The sequence below is a fragment of the Scyliorhinus canicula genome, chromosome 1 (assembly GCF_902713615.1).
Source record: "Scyliorhinus canicula chromosome 1, sScyCan1.1, whole genome shotgun sequence".
NCBI classification, from domain to species: domain Eukaryota; kingdom Metazoa; phylum Chordata; class Chondrichthyes; order Carcharhiniformes; family Scyliorhinidae; genus Scyliorhinus; species Scyliorhinus canicula.
In genome coordinates, this window is record NC_052146.1 from 177,704,369 (window position 1) to 177,720,486 (window position 16,118).

The 16,118-nt window shown below is 47.9% G+C and overlaps 1 protein-coding gene across 1 annotated transcript in view; it reads right to left on the reverse strand.

The window, feature by feature from the left end:
• plg (plasminogen) overlaps window positions 1–16,118 on the reverse strand; it is a 244,612-nt gene that overhangs the window by 93,046 nt on the left and 135,448 nt on the right. Inside the window, exon 11 of the mRNA XM_038803356.1 lies at window positions 8,302–8,492. Coding sequence (XP_038659284.1) covers window positions 8,302–8,492 — 191 coding nt within the window. The remainder of the gene's footprint in view (window positions 1–8,301; window positions 8,493–16,118) is intronic.

The following is a 16,118-nucleotide window of genomic DNA, read 5'->3' on the forward strand; positions in this document are numbered from 1 at the left end:
GTAACATCGGGGATCCCCGGGGTGCGCGGATTGCCATGTGGCGCAGGCATATTGGCTGGATAAGGCCCCCGCTGGGGCGGCTGTTTATGGGGTTCACGAGGGATAGGAGGGGTGGGCCGCACGGCCGGAGGGGTAGCCTGAGCGTTACGTGAGGCGACCGTCATGGAGAGCGCTAGCTTTTTAGTCTCCGCTAGGTCGAGCGTGGCCCCTTCGTGCAGTCTTTGGCGGATGAGGTCCGACTCAATCCCCGTTACAAAAGCATCGCGCATGAGGAGATTAGAATGTTCGGTGGCCTAGACGGCCTGACAGTCACAGTGGGATTAGGGCCCGCCAGAAGTCTTCAATGGACTCACCAGGTAGTTGAGAGCGAGTGGCGAGTATGTGCCTGGCGAAGAGTGAGTTCGCTTTCTGCGCGTAGTTCTCTTTGAGGAGCGCCATGGCGTCCGCGTAAGTCGGGGCGTCCTGGATCAACGGAAACAGCAGGCAGGGGCTACAGGCGAACCTGTAATACAGGTCCTACCTTACATCACCTAATAGAGGTGTAACAGTGGTTTGCCATGCGCACTGCCTGGGTACCGGGCGCAGATATGCATGATGCGTAACTGATGGTCACACACCAGCTGCTGTTCAACCGACTGAAATCTCTTTCGGTTTGTGAAGTGCAACCTGTCATTTGCAGATGCTCGTAGGGTGACACATATCCCATCGATCCCCCCCCCCCGGACCCAGGGCATATCGACAATGGCGCCGAACCCCGCTGCCCGGCAATCCTGGTGGGCTTAGTCCACATTAAAATGGATGTCTTGCCTGGGTATCGGGCGCAGATGTGCATGATGTTCATCTCGTGTTCACACACCAGCTGCATGTACATGGAGTGGCGCCCTTTCAGTTTGTGAAGACCACCCCCTCACGCATTGGTATTGTACTAATCGGGCATATAGGCCCTCCATGACGGCATGGGTGCACCTGTGCACCAGTCTCTGTGAGATTCTGGACAGGTCTCCACTTGGCGTCAGGAAGGACCCCATTGCGTAAAGGTTCAGGAGAACCGTCACCTTGATGGCCAGAGGGAGCGGGTTTCCTTCCCCATTCCTCCGCAGTGCCAGTTGCGCCATGATCTGTTAGATATGTCACACTGTCCATCTGCTCAGCCGAAGTCTTTGACGGCATGCCTGGTCCAGCAGATCTTCAAGTGACAGGCGGGCCTCATGAGGCACCTCTTTTGAACTTACCCCTCCTCCTACTCGGCCTGTTGGCCACCTGGCTCTCTATCCTCAATGTCTCCTTCCTGTTCTTCAGGCGCAGGCTCCGCTGCAGCAGTTTCCTCCTCCTTGAGCAGCTCCAGTTCGTACAGCCGCAGTACATCCCCCGGAGCTGCCAAAACTAGGAGGAAGGCCATCATTGTAGGTTGAATTCCAATATTCATTGTCTGCAGGAGGCAGAACAAGGTGGTACCACAGCACCTGGGACACCCGAGCAGCAGCCGGACCCATTCAGGCTGCCAAAGGGGGCCCAGGTCACAGGATGGATATCACAGTAGGCCACCTCCACTCCTGATGTACCGTCTAGATCTGTGTTTTTTCCGGGGACCCATTTTCACCAACCGGCCAACCTTCGGGACCCAACCCGGCCGACCTCTGCGACCCAATCCGGCCGACCTGCGAGATCCACCATTTTCTCTTACCTTGTTTGCTGCTGACAAAAATGGAGGAAATGGTTTTGGGTCCCTTTGGCCGTTGTACACGCACCTCCAATGGAACCTATTAGATGAAGGTGAAGCCTTCCGGAGTCGGAAAGTATGGAGTCTCCATCTGCCCAAATGTCTGCATTTTTTTCCAGTAAGATTTTATGAAATAAACCCCCCCGAACTTGTAAAAAAAAACAATTAAATTAATAAAATAATTGAAAAAAAAAATTAAATGAGTAAAATAAATGAATACTCCCCCTTTACACTTAACGTGTAAAACAAAAAGCTGCGACCGTTTTTTAAAAAAAGCGGCCGCACTGCGCATGCGCGCCGATGATCTGGCACATGCGCAGTGCGGCTGCATTTTTTTTTCACGTTCGCGGCCATTTTGAAGGCCGCTTGCAGCCGGTGTTATTAACAGCCAGCTGCTGCGGCTGTTGCGCGCAGATTTGCATAATTGGGAGCGCTGCGATGGACGGTTCTGTGACCCTCCCGGGACCCACCACGACCCCACCCCCCCGAGTTTGACAATGCCTGGTCTAGATATCCACCTCGGCATAGCTTTAGGGCCCGTATGGCCAGGAAAGCAGACACGCTGCAGTGTTCCGGCACCTTCCCTGCGGGAATGACCGGCATGGGACCCATCCTGACTTCCTCCCTCTGGGTGCACGATGGCCCCCGGGCTACTACATGGGACAGCGGTGCAAGCGAAGCTATCCCCGGAGGCTTCCCCCCCATCTGGTGCTGCCAGTTCTGGAATCTCTTTGCTCGCGGCAATGGAGTACAGGACCACCTCCGCATGGGACACATCACACTGTAACTGTGCCACCACCTTCTGGGTCTGTGCCACATTAGCCAGTGACTGCGCCATCTCCCTCTGGGACTGGGCCACCTCCTTGTGGGTATGTGTCACGTCAGCCAGCGCCTGGGCAAAGCTGTCTACGCTCTCAGCCATGGTCCACTGTTACTGCACCACGCCCAGGAGCACCTCAGAAATGTTCAGGTGGCTCTGGCACATGGGTGCCTGAGAAGGCAGCCCTGTCCTGGGCCTCGGCCACCACCTGCACAGAGTGCCCTAGAGTTGGACACACTGATCCATGGCTCAAACCCTCACTCCCAAGGCCTCCACCACGGACGACACTCGTACGGTATTGGCCTGGGAGGTACGCAATGTCGGCACCACCTCCTGCTCCTCCACACGGCCGGACTCCTCCAACTACACCTGTTGTGCTGGATCCTTGCAGACAACCCCTCATGTAGTCACTGGCTCTGCAACTGAATCTCCAAGATCAAATCGACCATCTGTTCTAGAAGCCCAAAACCCATCTGGATGGCAGCTAGTCTGTGGGGCCAGCCGCCCTCCGACTGTCCGCCCCCTTGGGAGTTCCTTCCTCCACGTGTTGTACCAGAGCACGTGTGTAGTGCAAACCAGATAGTGCCTCAGGAGCCTCTTCACTAAATTGCTCAACCAAGGTGAGTGTCTCTGGGATGGTGGAGGGTGTTGGAGACAGCTGTGATGGGAAATCTGTGTCATCCCAGACTCAAGCTCTGTGGTATCCGAAATGCGGGCTGGTGGCGCCCGTCCATGTCGGTATCGTCCATGTCGCTGGTCGGCACCTGGGATTCTGACGGTGGCTGTGGCTGGGGTCGGGGATGGGGGACGCCAGAAGGGCCCATCCCGTCACCAGCAGCTCCTGCAAGGCACACAACAAGATGCATGATTAGACCGTGGGCCGGGATGAGTGAGGGTGCTGAGGGTGTGTTGGGGAGGGGAGAGGGTGGATGTTTGGAATGGAAGAGTAGAGGTATTGCTGGTGGTGGTGGAGTGGAGATGGGTTGGTGGCGGGGGAGGAGTGGTGGTGAGGGTGGATGTGGGTGTGAGAGTGGCGTTGGTTTGTTGGTGGGTGTGAGGGTGGAGTGTGAATGTTGGTGGTGGGGTTAACACCTGTCACAGGGAACTGAAACTCAGTGGTGTCTCACTTCCTCACCCGATGCCAACCTCTACCCTGGCGACTGCCCTTTCTTCAGGCCTGCCGGCCAAATCCAGGGCCCTCTGCTCTGCTGCAGTGAGGGGCCACAGGTCCGGCATCCCACTCCTGTCTTCTCCCATTCCTGACGGTTATGGGCGGCCTTCTCCTGGGGTGGCGGTTGGGCAAACAGAAAATGTTAGACATTCCGACGCATGCACCCAAGAGCTGGGTTTGGTGGCTTCTGTGATCATGGCACCCAGCCATGCCAATCGGTATGAGTGCTGGCATGTGGTGCAGAATAGGGGTTCGGCCGCCCTCCGGGGGGTGGGTAGGGTTACGGGTGAGTGGGGTGGGGGTTGGTGCCAGGGGCACAGTGCTGCCTACTCACCCTGGCTGCGCTGAGGAGATCGAGCAGTTTCTTCCTGCACTGCTGGCCGGCCCGGACAGTGCTGCTCACAGTGCTGATCACTTCTGTCGCTTGGGCTTCAGGCACGGCAAATGGCAGCTGCTGCCAGCCTCCTTCCCGGCCCTGGAAGTCACCTGAGGCCCTTCCCTGAAGCTCCGTCCCCGATGGGCCGAGTCCCCGACGGCGTGGGACACATGTCCTCACAACCTTCGCGGATCGCCCGTGCGACTGCGGACTGTGTCCAGTGCCACCACAGCCGGGGGGGGGGAGCTATTCCGCTGGCAGGGGGGGGCTTTGGAGGGAGCTGTGGGAAGTGGTGGGGGTGGTCCGAGGATGGCAAAGGGGATTACAGGACGGCAGTTTTTGGCAGGCCATGTCCGTGCGCAGCCGGCGCCATGTATGGCGTGTTGGCCGCAGCCGCCGCCATGCGCATGCGTGGCCACAGATCCGGCCATTTGCAGCAGTATCTGCAGGTAAAACCGGGAGCTTTACGCAGCATGGCTGCTAGCACCCCACTGGGTGGATGATCGGTGCGCGGACGGCGCTGACATACCCGCAGAATCAGAGAATCCAGTTAGTCTCAGGAATGGAGAATTCAGGTGACAATGTTTAGGCCTCAACTACTTCCAGTTTAACAAATTTCACAGGCTCACCACTCTCTGGGTGAAGAAATCTTACCTCAACTCTGTCCGAAATGGTCAGACTATGTCCCCTGATTCTGGACACACCCACCATGGGGAACATCCTTCCTGCATCTACCCTGGCTAGTCCTGTTAGAATTTTACAGATTTCTGCAAGATCTCTCATTTTTCTGAATTCAGCAAATACAATCCTAACCGAATCAATGGGCAGCATGGTAGCACAAGTGGATAGCACTGTGGCTTCACAGCGCCAGGGTCCCAGGTTCGATTCCCCGCTGGGTCGCTGTCCGTGAGGAGTCTGCACTTTCTCCCTGTGTCTGCGTGGGTTTCCTCCGGGTGCTCCGGTTTCCTCCCACAGTCCAAAGCCGTGCAGGTTAGGTAGATTGGCCATGATAAATTGCCCTTAGTGACCAAAAAAAAGGTCAGGAGGGGGTTATTGGGTTACGGGTTGGGTGGAAGTGAGGGTTTAAGTGGGTCGATGTAAACTCGATGGGCCGAATGGCTCCTTCTGCACTGTATGTTCTATATTCTAATCTCTCCTCAGTCCTGCCATCCCAGGAATCAGTCTGGTAAATCTTTGCTGTACTCCCTTTCAAGGAAGAACATCTTTCCTCAGATAAGGAGACCAATATTCCAGGTATGGCCTCACCAAGGCGCTGTATAATTGCAGCAAGACATCCTTGCTTCTGTACTCAAATTATCTCACAATGAAGGTAAACATATCATTTTCCTTTTACCTACTTCCGGGACTGCTGTACGAGTACACCCAGGTCTCATTGCACATTCCCCTCTCCTAATTTATGGCCATTCAGATAATAGTCTGCCTTCTCATTTTTGCTACTAAACATCGCACTTATCCAAATTATACTGCATCTGTCATTTATGTGCCCACTCACTCAACTTAACCAAATCACACTGAAGTGTCTGCATCCTCCTCACAGCTCACCCTCCTACCCAACTTGGTGTGTCATTTGGAGATATTACATTTTGTTCCCTCATCTAAATCATTAATATATATTGTGAATAGCTGGGGTCCCAGCACCGATCCCTGTGGTACCCCACTAGTCACTGCCTGCCAATTTGAAAATAACCCTTTAATTCCTACTCTTTGTTTCCTGTCTGCCAACCAGTCTTCTATCCGCCGCCCCACAAGATCAAGCCGCCACGTCTTGCAGGGCAGTGGAGGGGAAGACGGCCACCGTGCATGCGCGGGTTTGAGCCGTCAGCCGTCGTGACGTCAGCCACGTATGCGCGGGTTGAAGCCGGCCAACCTGCGCTTGCGCGGCTGACATCACATAGGCGCTGCTGTCGCGTCATTCTCGGCGCGCCACCTTGACGCAAGTGTCAAGGCCCGGCGGCCAAAAATAACAGAGCACCGCTCCTAGCTCCCCGGGTGGGGGTGAATAAGGTGAGAGGAGCGGCCTCCGAGGCCATCGTGAAACTTGGCCGAGTTCACGATGGCCTTCCCGATTTTTCCCAGGAACGGAGAATTCTGCCCCACATCTATTGACTCCTACTCATCAATTTGCTGGTTACATCCTTGAAGAATTCCAGTAGATTTGTCAAGCATGATTTCCCATTCATAAATCAATGCTGACTCTGCTCGATCCTGCTACTGTTTTCTAAATGCTCAGTTATATCTTTGGTAATGGATTCTAGAATATTCCCCACTACCTAAGTCAGACTTACTGATCTATAATACTCTGTTTTCTCTGTACCTCCCTTTTTAAATAGCGGAGCTACATTAGCAACCCTCCAATCTACAGGAACTGTTCCAGAGTCCGTAGAATCCTGGAAGATGCATACAATATGTCTAGAGCCACTTTCTTAAGTACTCTGGGATGTAGATTATCTACATTTGGGATATAGCCTCTGGGGATTTATCAGCCTTCAATCCCATCAATTTCCCCAACACCATTCTCTACTCGTATTGATCTCCTTCAGTTCCTCCCTTTCACTAAACCCTGCGGCCCCCAACATTTCTGGTATCTGATTTGTGTCCTCATTTGTGGAGACACAACCAAAGTGTATATTTAATTGCGCAGCCATTTCTTTGCCCCTATTATACATTCCCCTTTCTGACTGTAAAGGGCCACCTACATTTGTCTTCACCAATACTTTTCTCTTTACGTACCCTATAGAAACTTTTACAGTCAGTTTTTATATTTCCTGCAATCTTACTCTTGTACTCTATTTTCCCATTCTTAATCAATCCCTTGGTCCTTCTTCGCTGAATACTAAACTGCTCCAAATCCTCAGACCTGTAGTTTTTCTTGGCCAATTTGTATGTTTCTTCCTTGCATTAAATACTATCTCTAATTTCCTTTGTAAACCATGGCCACCTTTCCCGTTTTACTTTTGTGCCAGACAGCTTTGATAAAGAGTCAACCAGCCTCGAAATGTTAGCTCCCTTTTCTCTCCACAGATGCTGTCAGACCAGCTGAGATTGTCCAGTATTTTCTGTTTTTGTTTCAGATTCCAGCATCCACAGTAATTTACTTTTACCTAGGAATAAACAATTCTTGCAGTTCCCCCATGCTTCTTGTATTGGCATAGACCGAGAATTGGTTGACAGAGTGGGAATAAACGGGTTCTTTTCTGAGTGGCAGGCAGTGACTAGTGGGGTACCGCAGGGATCAGTGCTTGGGCTCCAAATGTTCACGATATATATAAATCACCTGGATGAGGGAAACAAATGTAACATTTCCAAGTTTGCTGATGATACAAAACTGGGTGGAATGGAGTTATAAGGAGCATGCAAGGAGGCTTCAAGGTGACTTAGATTAAGTTGAGTGAGTCGGCAAACACATGGCAGATGCTATACAATGTGGCTAAATGGGAAGCTATCCACTTTGATATGAAGATCAGAAAGAAACAGTATTATTTAAATTGAGATATATTGGGAAGTTCAAAGGGATGTTCAAAGGGGTCTGGGTGTCCTTGTACACCAGTCAGTGAAAGTGGAGGGGCAGGTGCAGAAAGCAATTAGGAAGGCAAAAGATGACCTTTATTGCAAGAGGATTTGAGTTCAGAAGTAAAGGTGCCTTATTGCAGTTATACAGGGCCTTGGTGAGACCACGCCTGGAGTATTGCATGCAGTTGTCGTCTCCCTACCTAAGAAAGCATATACTTGCAATAGAGGGAGGGCAGTGGAGGCTCACTAAGTTAATATCAGGGTTGGTGGGACTGTTCTATGAGGAGATTGTTTTGGCTGGGCCTGTATTCACTTGAATTTAGAAGGATGAGAGGAGAGCTGAATTAAAATTCTAATAGGGCAGGACGGACTAGATGCAGAGAGGATGTTTACCCTGGTTGGGGAATCTAGAAGCAGGGGACATAGTCTCAGGGTATGGGGTGGACCATTCCTGAGATGAGGCAAAATGTCTTCACTCAAAGGATAGTAACCTGTGGAATTCTCCACCACAGAAGGCTGTGACCAAGTCACTGAATGTATTCAAGAAAGATGGTCAGTTTAGAAAGTGTTCAAATTAATTGTCTTTACAACAAATTCTTCAATGCTTAATTGCTTGCTCTAATACAGTGACAATGCTTTTGTAACCAGATGAATTCCTGCCCAATAACGTTACTCCTAATTACCTGGTTGACCATCAGATACTTGCGGTGTCTCATCGCCTTCTTCTTGCACAGGAATGACAGCGGTGGATTGAGGTTGTCCGGTGTTGCACTTTGAAATCCTGCAGTATTCCCATCGGACTGAAGGATCAGTTGTGTAGCACCAAGGTGCGCTATCCTGATCAGGATTTCTGCAATAATTGCCAACCAGTCCCCTGGAGGTTGAAAGTGAAAACATCAACAATCACTCGGCTATGTTTTGGGCAAATCTAATTACATTTTATTTCCTGTCCTAGAGAGAAACCTTTAGGTTTTGTAATGGTGTTTACTTTGAAAGATTCAGTATTTCTCCTGCAATCCAGAGGAAAAGACAACAGAGTGAGGGAAACTAGAGGACTCAGGGGGGAATGGAGTGGGGAAAACAAAGCAGAAACAAAAAAACAGGAAGGGAGATAATGAGACCACAAGGCAAATAAAGAATGTACAAGAGGCAGGAAATAAGATAATACAGAGCGTTGTTGAGAAAACAGGCAGTGAAATACCTTAATACACTCAATATAATAATCACAATGATGGAATGTTTGTGTAGTAATTTTCTACACCAGTATTATTTTAGTCTTAGCACAATTTCTCCCTGCTCTTGAAGTTCATTTGAGGAGTACTCTGGGCCAACACATTAATACACAGAGCCAGCTATACTGATTTTGGGTCAATGATGAAGTGCCGTTAAAGACAAATATGCATACTTGTAGCATTCACATCACTGGCTCAGCAGATTGTGAGTTCAAAACCTCTTCAATGATTTGAGCATGCACTGAGGGAGTAGTACACTGTCAGAGATACCATTTGATTAAACATCAAACCAAGGCCCCTTCTTCTTTCCAATCTCCTATGACATAATGTTGAAGAGCAGAGAAATTCTCCTCATTGAACTGGACAATATTTATTCCTCAACCAACATCACTAATAGAGGGCCGGATTCTCCAGCCGAACCTGCCAGCGACCGGAAATTACCACTGTCATGGGAGTGTCCCTTTAAGAAAGGTTCTTGTCTTATTGCATGGCTTCAGTGTGGGTGGAGCTGGGCTGTTGCACTGTGAGTTTTTCGTTTTCTTTCAGTTTTCGACTAGTTTGAACTGCACAGGTTGAAAGAAGTGTCTTTATCTTCATTTTAAAAGCTGTTCCAGACTGCTTGGTAACTTAAAAGAGATAATTGCTTTCTGGAAAGAATTCAGATCTGCTGTTTGAAAAGGGGAACAGAGTATCAATAACAACAGTCTTATTCCAGTGAGAATGCCGTGTGCTAGGCCATATCTTTGAAAAGGGGTTTCTGGTTATACTTGGATTTTGTTATTGAATTGGAACAGTTAAGGGGGAATTCATTAAGGGTTATACATAGATTACTGAAGCTATGTGGGGTCTTTGTGTTTGATACTTGATAACAATTCTTGCTGTTTGTTTACACAAATGTTGACTAAAATCTTAGACTAAAGCTTGTTTTTGTTTATTAAAAGCACCTGAAAAAGAATTAAAGCAGCTTGAATTCTAAATGAGGGAAAAATAAAGAACAGCCCAAGCTGAACAAAAAGAAAAGGAAGGAGAGGAAAGGGAAAAAGAACAAATAGCCCTAGCAGAACAAAAAGCAGAGAAAGTAAGGTACAGTTGATGGAAAAAGAAAAAAAGAGGAAAAAGAAAAAGAGTGAAACTTTGAACTTCATAAACTGGCCATGAAATGTGAAAGTCAGTTAAAATTGGCGGAGGTAAAGAGAAACGTACAGCCTGAGAATATGCAAGAGCGTCATATTCGAACCTTTGTCGGGATCTATTTAAATATGTCCAAGCATTGCCAAGGTTTGATGAGAAGAATGTAGAAGCCTTTTTCATTTCATTTGAGAAGGTAGCTAAACAAATGAAATGGCCACAGGACATGTGGGTATTACTGATTCAAACAAAGTTGATAGGTAGAGATGGTGAAGTGTTTGTATCACTATCGGAGGACGTACCTGGGACATATGAGGAAGTAAAGAAATACATCTTAGGTGCATATGAATTATTGCCTGAAGCCTACAGACAAAGGTTTAGAAATTTAAGGAAATAACCTGGTCAAACATACATAGAGTTTGAAAGGATCAGAGTAATTTTGATTGGTGGATAAACGCCGCGATTCTCCCAGCTCCGCCCCGGGCCAGAGAATCGGCACAAACGAGGTGCGGAGAATCTGCGTTTGGTGCGGCGCCGGTCACGGGCTGCTGTATGAGGCCAGGCCGCTGATTCTCCGGCCCGTCTGGGCCGAGCAGCCATGTGGAAAAAGCAGGGTTCCGCCGGCCCCATCCACACCTGGTCTCTGCCGGCGGGAACACTGCCCGAAGGGTCGGGGCTGGCCTGTTGGGTGGGGGGGGGGGGGCGAGGCGCTCCTTCAACGGGGGGGGGGGCCTCCGATGGGGTCTGGCCCGCGATCGGGGCCCACCGATCCGCGGGCTGGCCTCTCCAGCCCCGGCCCTATTTTATTATGCGGTCGGCCCCTGAACCCCCACGCCATGTTGGGTTGGGTCCAGCACATTGAAGAAGACCACCGCGCATTCGCAGGTTGGTGCGGCCCAACTGCGCATGCACGGGTTGGCGCAGCGCCACTGCGCATGCGCGGGTTGGCGCGGTGCCCAGTTGGCGCCAGGAAGGGAGGCTGGAGCGGCGTGAACCGCTCCAGCGTGTGCTGCCCAGGGGGCCAGAATCGATAGTCCCCGTGCCCGTTTCGCGCCATCATGAAACGCGACTGCGTTCGCGACGGCGCGAACACTCTGTCTCTATTTCGGAGAATCACTCCGAAGGGCTTTGAAAACAGACCAAACATATGAAGCTCTCAGAGAAATTAGACTTTTGGAGGAGTTTGAAAATTCAATTCCTGATGTAGTGAGAAGAGCAGAGTGTTAAAACTGCGAGATTAGCAGCAGAAATGGCAAATGATTATGAATTAGTTCATAAATCAAAGTATGGTTTTCAACATCAGTTTCAGGCTGTGAGGGCTGGAAACTGAGGAAAAGGGAAATGCTCAAGTGGTAAAGGTAAAGGAGACTTAATGAGAGATAATAAGGATAGGGCATCAGATTTAAAAAGAAATCCAGGAGGGAGGACGAGAAATGAAAAGTTTCAGATGTTTTTACTAAAATAAATTAGGTCATGTAAAGTCACAGTGTTTGGGGTTTAAGAAAAGCACTGGGAAAGCTGATGTGGTAAAACAGGATAAACCAGTGGGGTTTGTTAAAGTGGTAAAGGAAAGTGCAATTGAAGTGGCGGAGGTGCAAATGAGTGTGCAGCCTGATCAAGAGGTTATTGATAAGAAGGTGCCAGATCTCTTTAAATGATTTACTTGTGTGGGTAAAGTTTACTCATATGTACTTGGAGGAGTAGGTAAAGAGTTAACATTTTAAGAGATACGGGAGCTGGCCAATCTTTGACGGTAAGAGATGAGGAGTTATGTAGTTTGGGAGAAATGTTGCCAGAAAATGTGGTAACATGTGGGGCGCGATTCTCCGCAAATGCGGTGAGTCGTAAAGGCTGCCGCAAACTGGCCGTGTTTCACGGCAGCCTCCGTGCCCCCTCCCGGGACCCGATCCTCCCCCCCGGTCGGGGCTAGCAGCGCGGCCCCGCGAAGCATGGCAACGCAGGCTTAGCGACCGTCGCTAAGCCCGCGCGCCAAGGGTCACGGCGGCTGATGCGCATGATGACGTCAGCCGCGCATGCGCAGTTGATGTCATCACGCATATGCGTCAAACCCGCACATGCGCGGGCCGTCATGCCCCTCAGCCGCCCCACGGACTGATCCTGCGGGGCGGCGGAGGAACAAAGAGTGCGCGGGTTTCGGACCCGCTGCCCCCCATCGGTGCCCACCGATCGCGGGCCCATGCCACCCTTGGCCGCGGCCATGCCAATCAGTGCCATGCTTGTCGGGAACGGCACTTTGCGGCCGTTTTCACGAACGGTGAGAGCAGGTGTGTTTGCTCGTGAAAATGGCCGTAAAGGCCTGGGAACTCGGCCCATCGGCTAGGGGAGAATCGTTGTTCGCCGTAAAAAAAAGCGAGCAGCGATTCGTGTCGTGGGGCGGCCTTGGGGGGGGAGAATAGTGGGTGGTCGGGAAAAATGTCAGGAAGGCCCTCCCGCTATTCTCCAACCCGTCGTGGGCAGCGGAGAATCACGCCCGTGGAATTCAGGATGAGAAGAGTAGTGTTCCATTATATAAGGTGAGGTTGGAGAGCCCAGTGAAGAGTGGTGAAGTGGTAGTAGGAGTAACTATCTTGTCTAGGAATACAATTTATTTTGGGTAATGATATAGCTGGATCACAGGTGGCAGGGATGCCTACAGTGGTTGATAAGCCAGTGAAAAATCATACAACTGATTGGTTGAAGGGCGAATATCCTGGGATTTTTTTCTGATTTATGTCATAACAAGGTTGCAAAGTCACAGGTTAAGACGAGGAGAAATCAAAGAGTGAAGATAAAGTTGAAGTTGAATTATCAGAAACGATTTTTGATCAGATGGTTGGAAAAGAACAAGAACTGGTGGAGGATGAGGCGGATATTTTTAGTTCAGGAGAGTTGGCGGAGTTACAACAGAAAGATATAGAAATAAAACGGATGTCTCAGAAGCATACACGGAAGAGGAATCTGAGTATATATCAGAATGTTATTACCTTAAAAATGATGTCTTAATGAGAAAATAGAGATCTTTACATATGCAGGCGGATGAAAAGTGGTCAGACGTTCATCAAGTGGTATTGCTGGTAGTGTATAGAAAAGAGGTTTTGCGAGTAGCACATGGGGTACCAGGAGGGGGTCATTCGGGAGCACAGAAAACTCAAGCTCAAATACAATTTTTATTGGCCTGGACTACATAAAGATGGAGTTAAATTTTGTCAATCATGTCACACATGTCAAGTGATAGGGAAACCTCAACCGGTGATAAAACTAGCGTCCTTAATACCCATTCCAGCATTTGAGGAACCTTTTACAAGGGACTTAATTGATTGCTTAGGACCACTTGCAAAAACAAGAAATGGGAATCAATATCTTTTGACTATAATGGATATGTCTACTATGTTTCCAGAGGCCACTCCAGTACGCAATATTACAGCTAAAAATATTGTGGAGCAGTTACTTGAATATTTTACTAGATATGGACTACCCACAGAAATACAAAGGATCAAATTTTACGTTGAGGTTATTCAAGGAGGTTATGGATAGCTTAGGAGTAAAACAATTTGAATCAACTGTGTACCACCCAGAATCGCAGGGAGCATTGGAACGGTGGCATCAGACGTTAAAGACAATGTTGAGGACTTATTGAAGAGAAAATGCTGGAAAATCCCAGCAAGTCTGGCAGCATCTGTAGGGAGAGAAAAGAGTTAACATTTCGAGTCCGATGACTCTTTGTCAAAGCTTTGACAAAGAGTCATCGGACTCGAAACGTTAGCTCTTTTCTCTCCCCAGATGCTGCCAGACTTGCTGAGATTTTCCAGCATTTTCTCTTTCGTTTCAGATTCCAGCATCCGCAGTAATTTGCTTTTATTGAGGGCTTATTGTTAAGATTATCCAGAGGATTGGGTAAAGGAATTCTATTCGTTCTGTTTGCAGTTAGGGATGCACCTAATGAGTCAACCAAATTCAGTCCTTATGAACTAATTTTTGGTCATGAAGTAAGAGGACCACTTAAATTGATTAAGGAGAAATTGGTGAGTGAGCAGTCAGAAATTACATTCTTGGATTACGTGTTAAATTTTAGTGAACAATTAAATAGAGGAGGCGAATTGGCTAGACAACATTTAAAAGTTGCACGGCATGTGATGAAACAGGTAGCAGAGAAGAAAGTAAAGTTTGTAGTTTTGCCAGTGGAGATAAAGTTTCAGTATTGTTACCAGTGATAGTTAAACCTTTAAAAGCAAGGTTTTGTGGACCTTATCAGATTGAAAGGAAATTGAGTGAGGTGAATTATTTGGTAAGAATGCCAGATAGAAGGAAAACTCACCGAGTGTGTCATGTGAATATGCGTAAAAGTTATTTTGAAAGGGAAGGAGAGCAAAAGGAGGAGGTTTTAGTAATTCTAACTCAAAGTGAAGAACCAAATCCAGATGACTCTGAATTTGACATTCTTCAAATTAAATTGGATAACCAGGATGTTCTTAAAAATTATTGAGTTACCTTCCAGAGGAAAAACAAACTGACCTGAAAGAGTTATTAATAACACATGGGCAAGTTTGTGGAAATAATTGGGAAGTACTAAAATGGTTATACATGATGTAGATATGGGAGATGCTGTTCCAATTAAACAGCATCCATATAGACTTAACCCTTTAAAATTGGCGCAGGTTCAAAACAGAAATTGAAAGTATGCTTAAAAATGGCATAATTGAAGTGGGTTGCAGCCAATGGAGCTCACCCATAGTGATGGCACCGGATGGCACCCAACGATTGTGTGTGGACTATAGAACGGTTAATGCAGTTACAAGAACAGACTCTTATCCGATCCCACGTTTGTAGGACTGCATTAAGAAAGTGGGACAATCAGCTTTTATCTCCAACCTGAATTTACTTAAAGGTTATACTGGCAGGTATCTATCCGAAAGGGCAAAATAGATTTCAGCTTTTGTGACTCCAAATAGTTTATGCCAATTCCAAGTTATGGCCATTTGGCATGAAAACCCACCCCAGCCATATTTCAATGGTTAACTAACATAGTCATTTCAGGATTACCCAATTGTGCAGGTAATTTCGGCAATCCGGTGATTTTTAGTCAGACGTGGAAAGAACATTTGAAGCAGCTGATGGAGTTATTCGATCGATTTCAGGAGGCGGGTTTGGTGGTAAACCTAACCAAAAATGAATTTGGAAAAGCCCAAGTCATGTTCCTTGGCCATACAATTGGCATGGAGTTTCCAATACCCTTGACACAAACGGAAATAATTAGATTTATTGGCGTGAGTGGTTTTTACCATAAATTTGAGCCGGATTTTGGCAGCATGGTTGCTCCACTGATGGACTTCTGAAGAAGCATAGCAAAATTCAGTGGACAGCGTAGTGTCAACAGGCATTTGAAGGCTGTGTTCACTGCTTCCGTGTTGGAGAATTTCAACAGCTTTGTGATCGGCTTGACTGAAAGTACCTGACCTTAAAGAAAGATGCAGATGCTGTGGAGAAATAGATGGTTTGTGCAGAGACCTTCTTGTCCAAGGAGACTTTCAATCAAGAGGGATTCCAGTTGCAGGACGGCAAATAACTGAAATGGACTAACTTATTGAAAATGTTTGCCTGTTTTGTTTTTGAAAAATGTAATGTTATTGTCAATTGTTATTAATGGACAAGTGAAGAGGTGAAAAACGAAACCATCTTTGAAGTTGATGGTTTATTTTTTTTCTTGGGGGATGGTGTCATGTGAGTGTCCCTATAAGAAAGGTTCTTGACTTATTGCATGGCTTCAGTTATGTCATTTTTGCGGGTGGCGTTTGGCTGTGACTCTGAGTTTTACTTTTGCTTTGAGTTTTGGACTGGTTTGAACTGCACAGGTTGAAAGAAGTGTCTTTCTCTATCTTCATTTTAAAAGCTGTTCCAGACTGCTTGATAACTTAACAGATAATTGCTTTCTGGAAAGAATTCAAACCTGCTGTTTGAAAAGGGGAACAGAGTATCAATAACAACAGTCTTATTCCAGTGAGAATGCCGTGTGGTAGGCCATGCCTTTGAAAAGGGGTTTCTGGTTTTACTTGGATTTTGTTATTGAATTGGAACAGTTAAGGGGGAATTCATTAAGAGTTATACATCGATTACTGAAATGTTAACTAAATTCGTAGTATAAA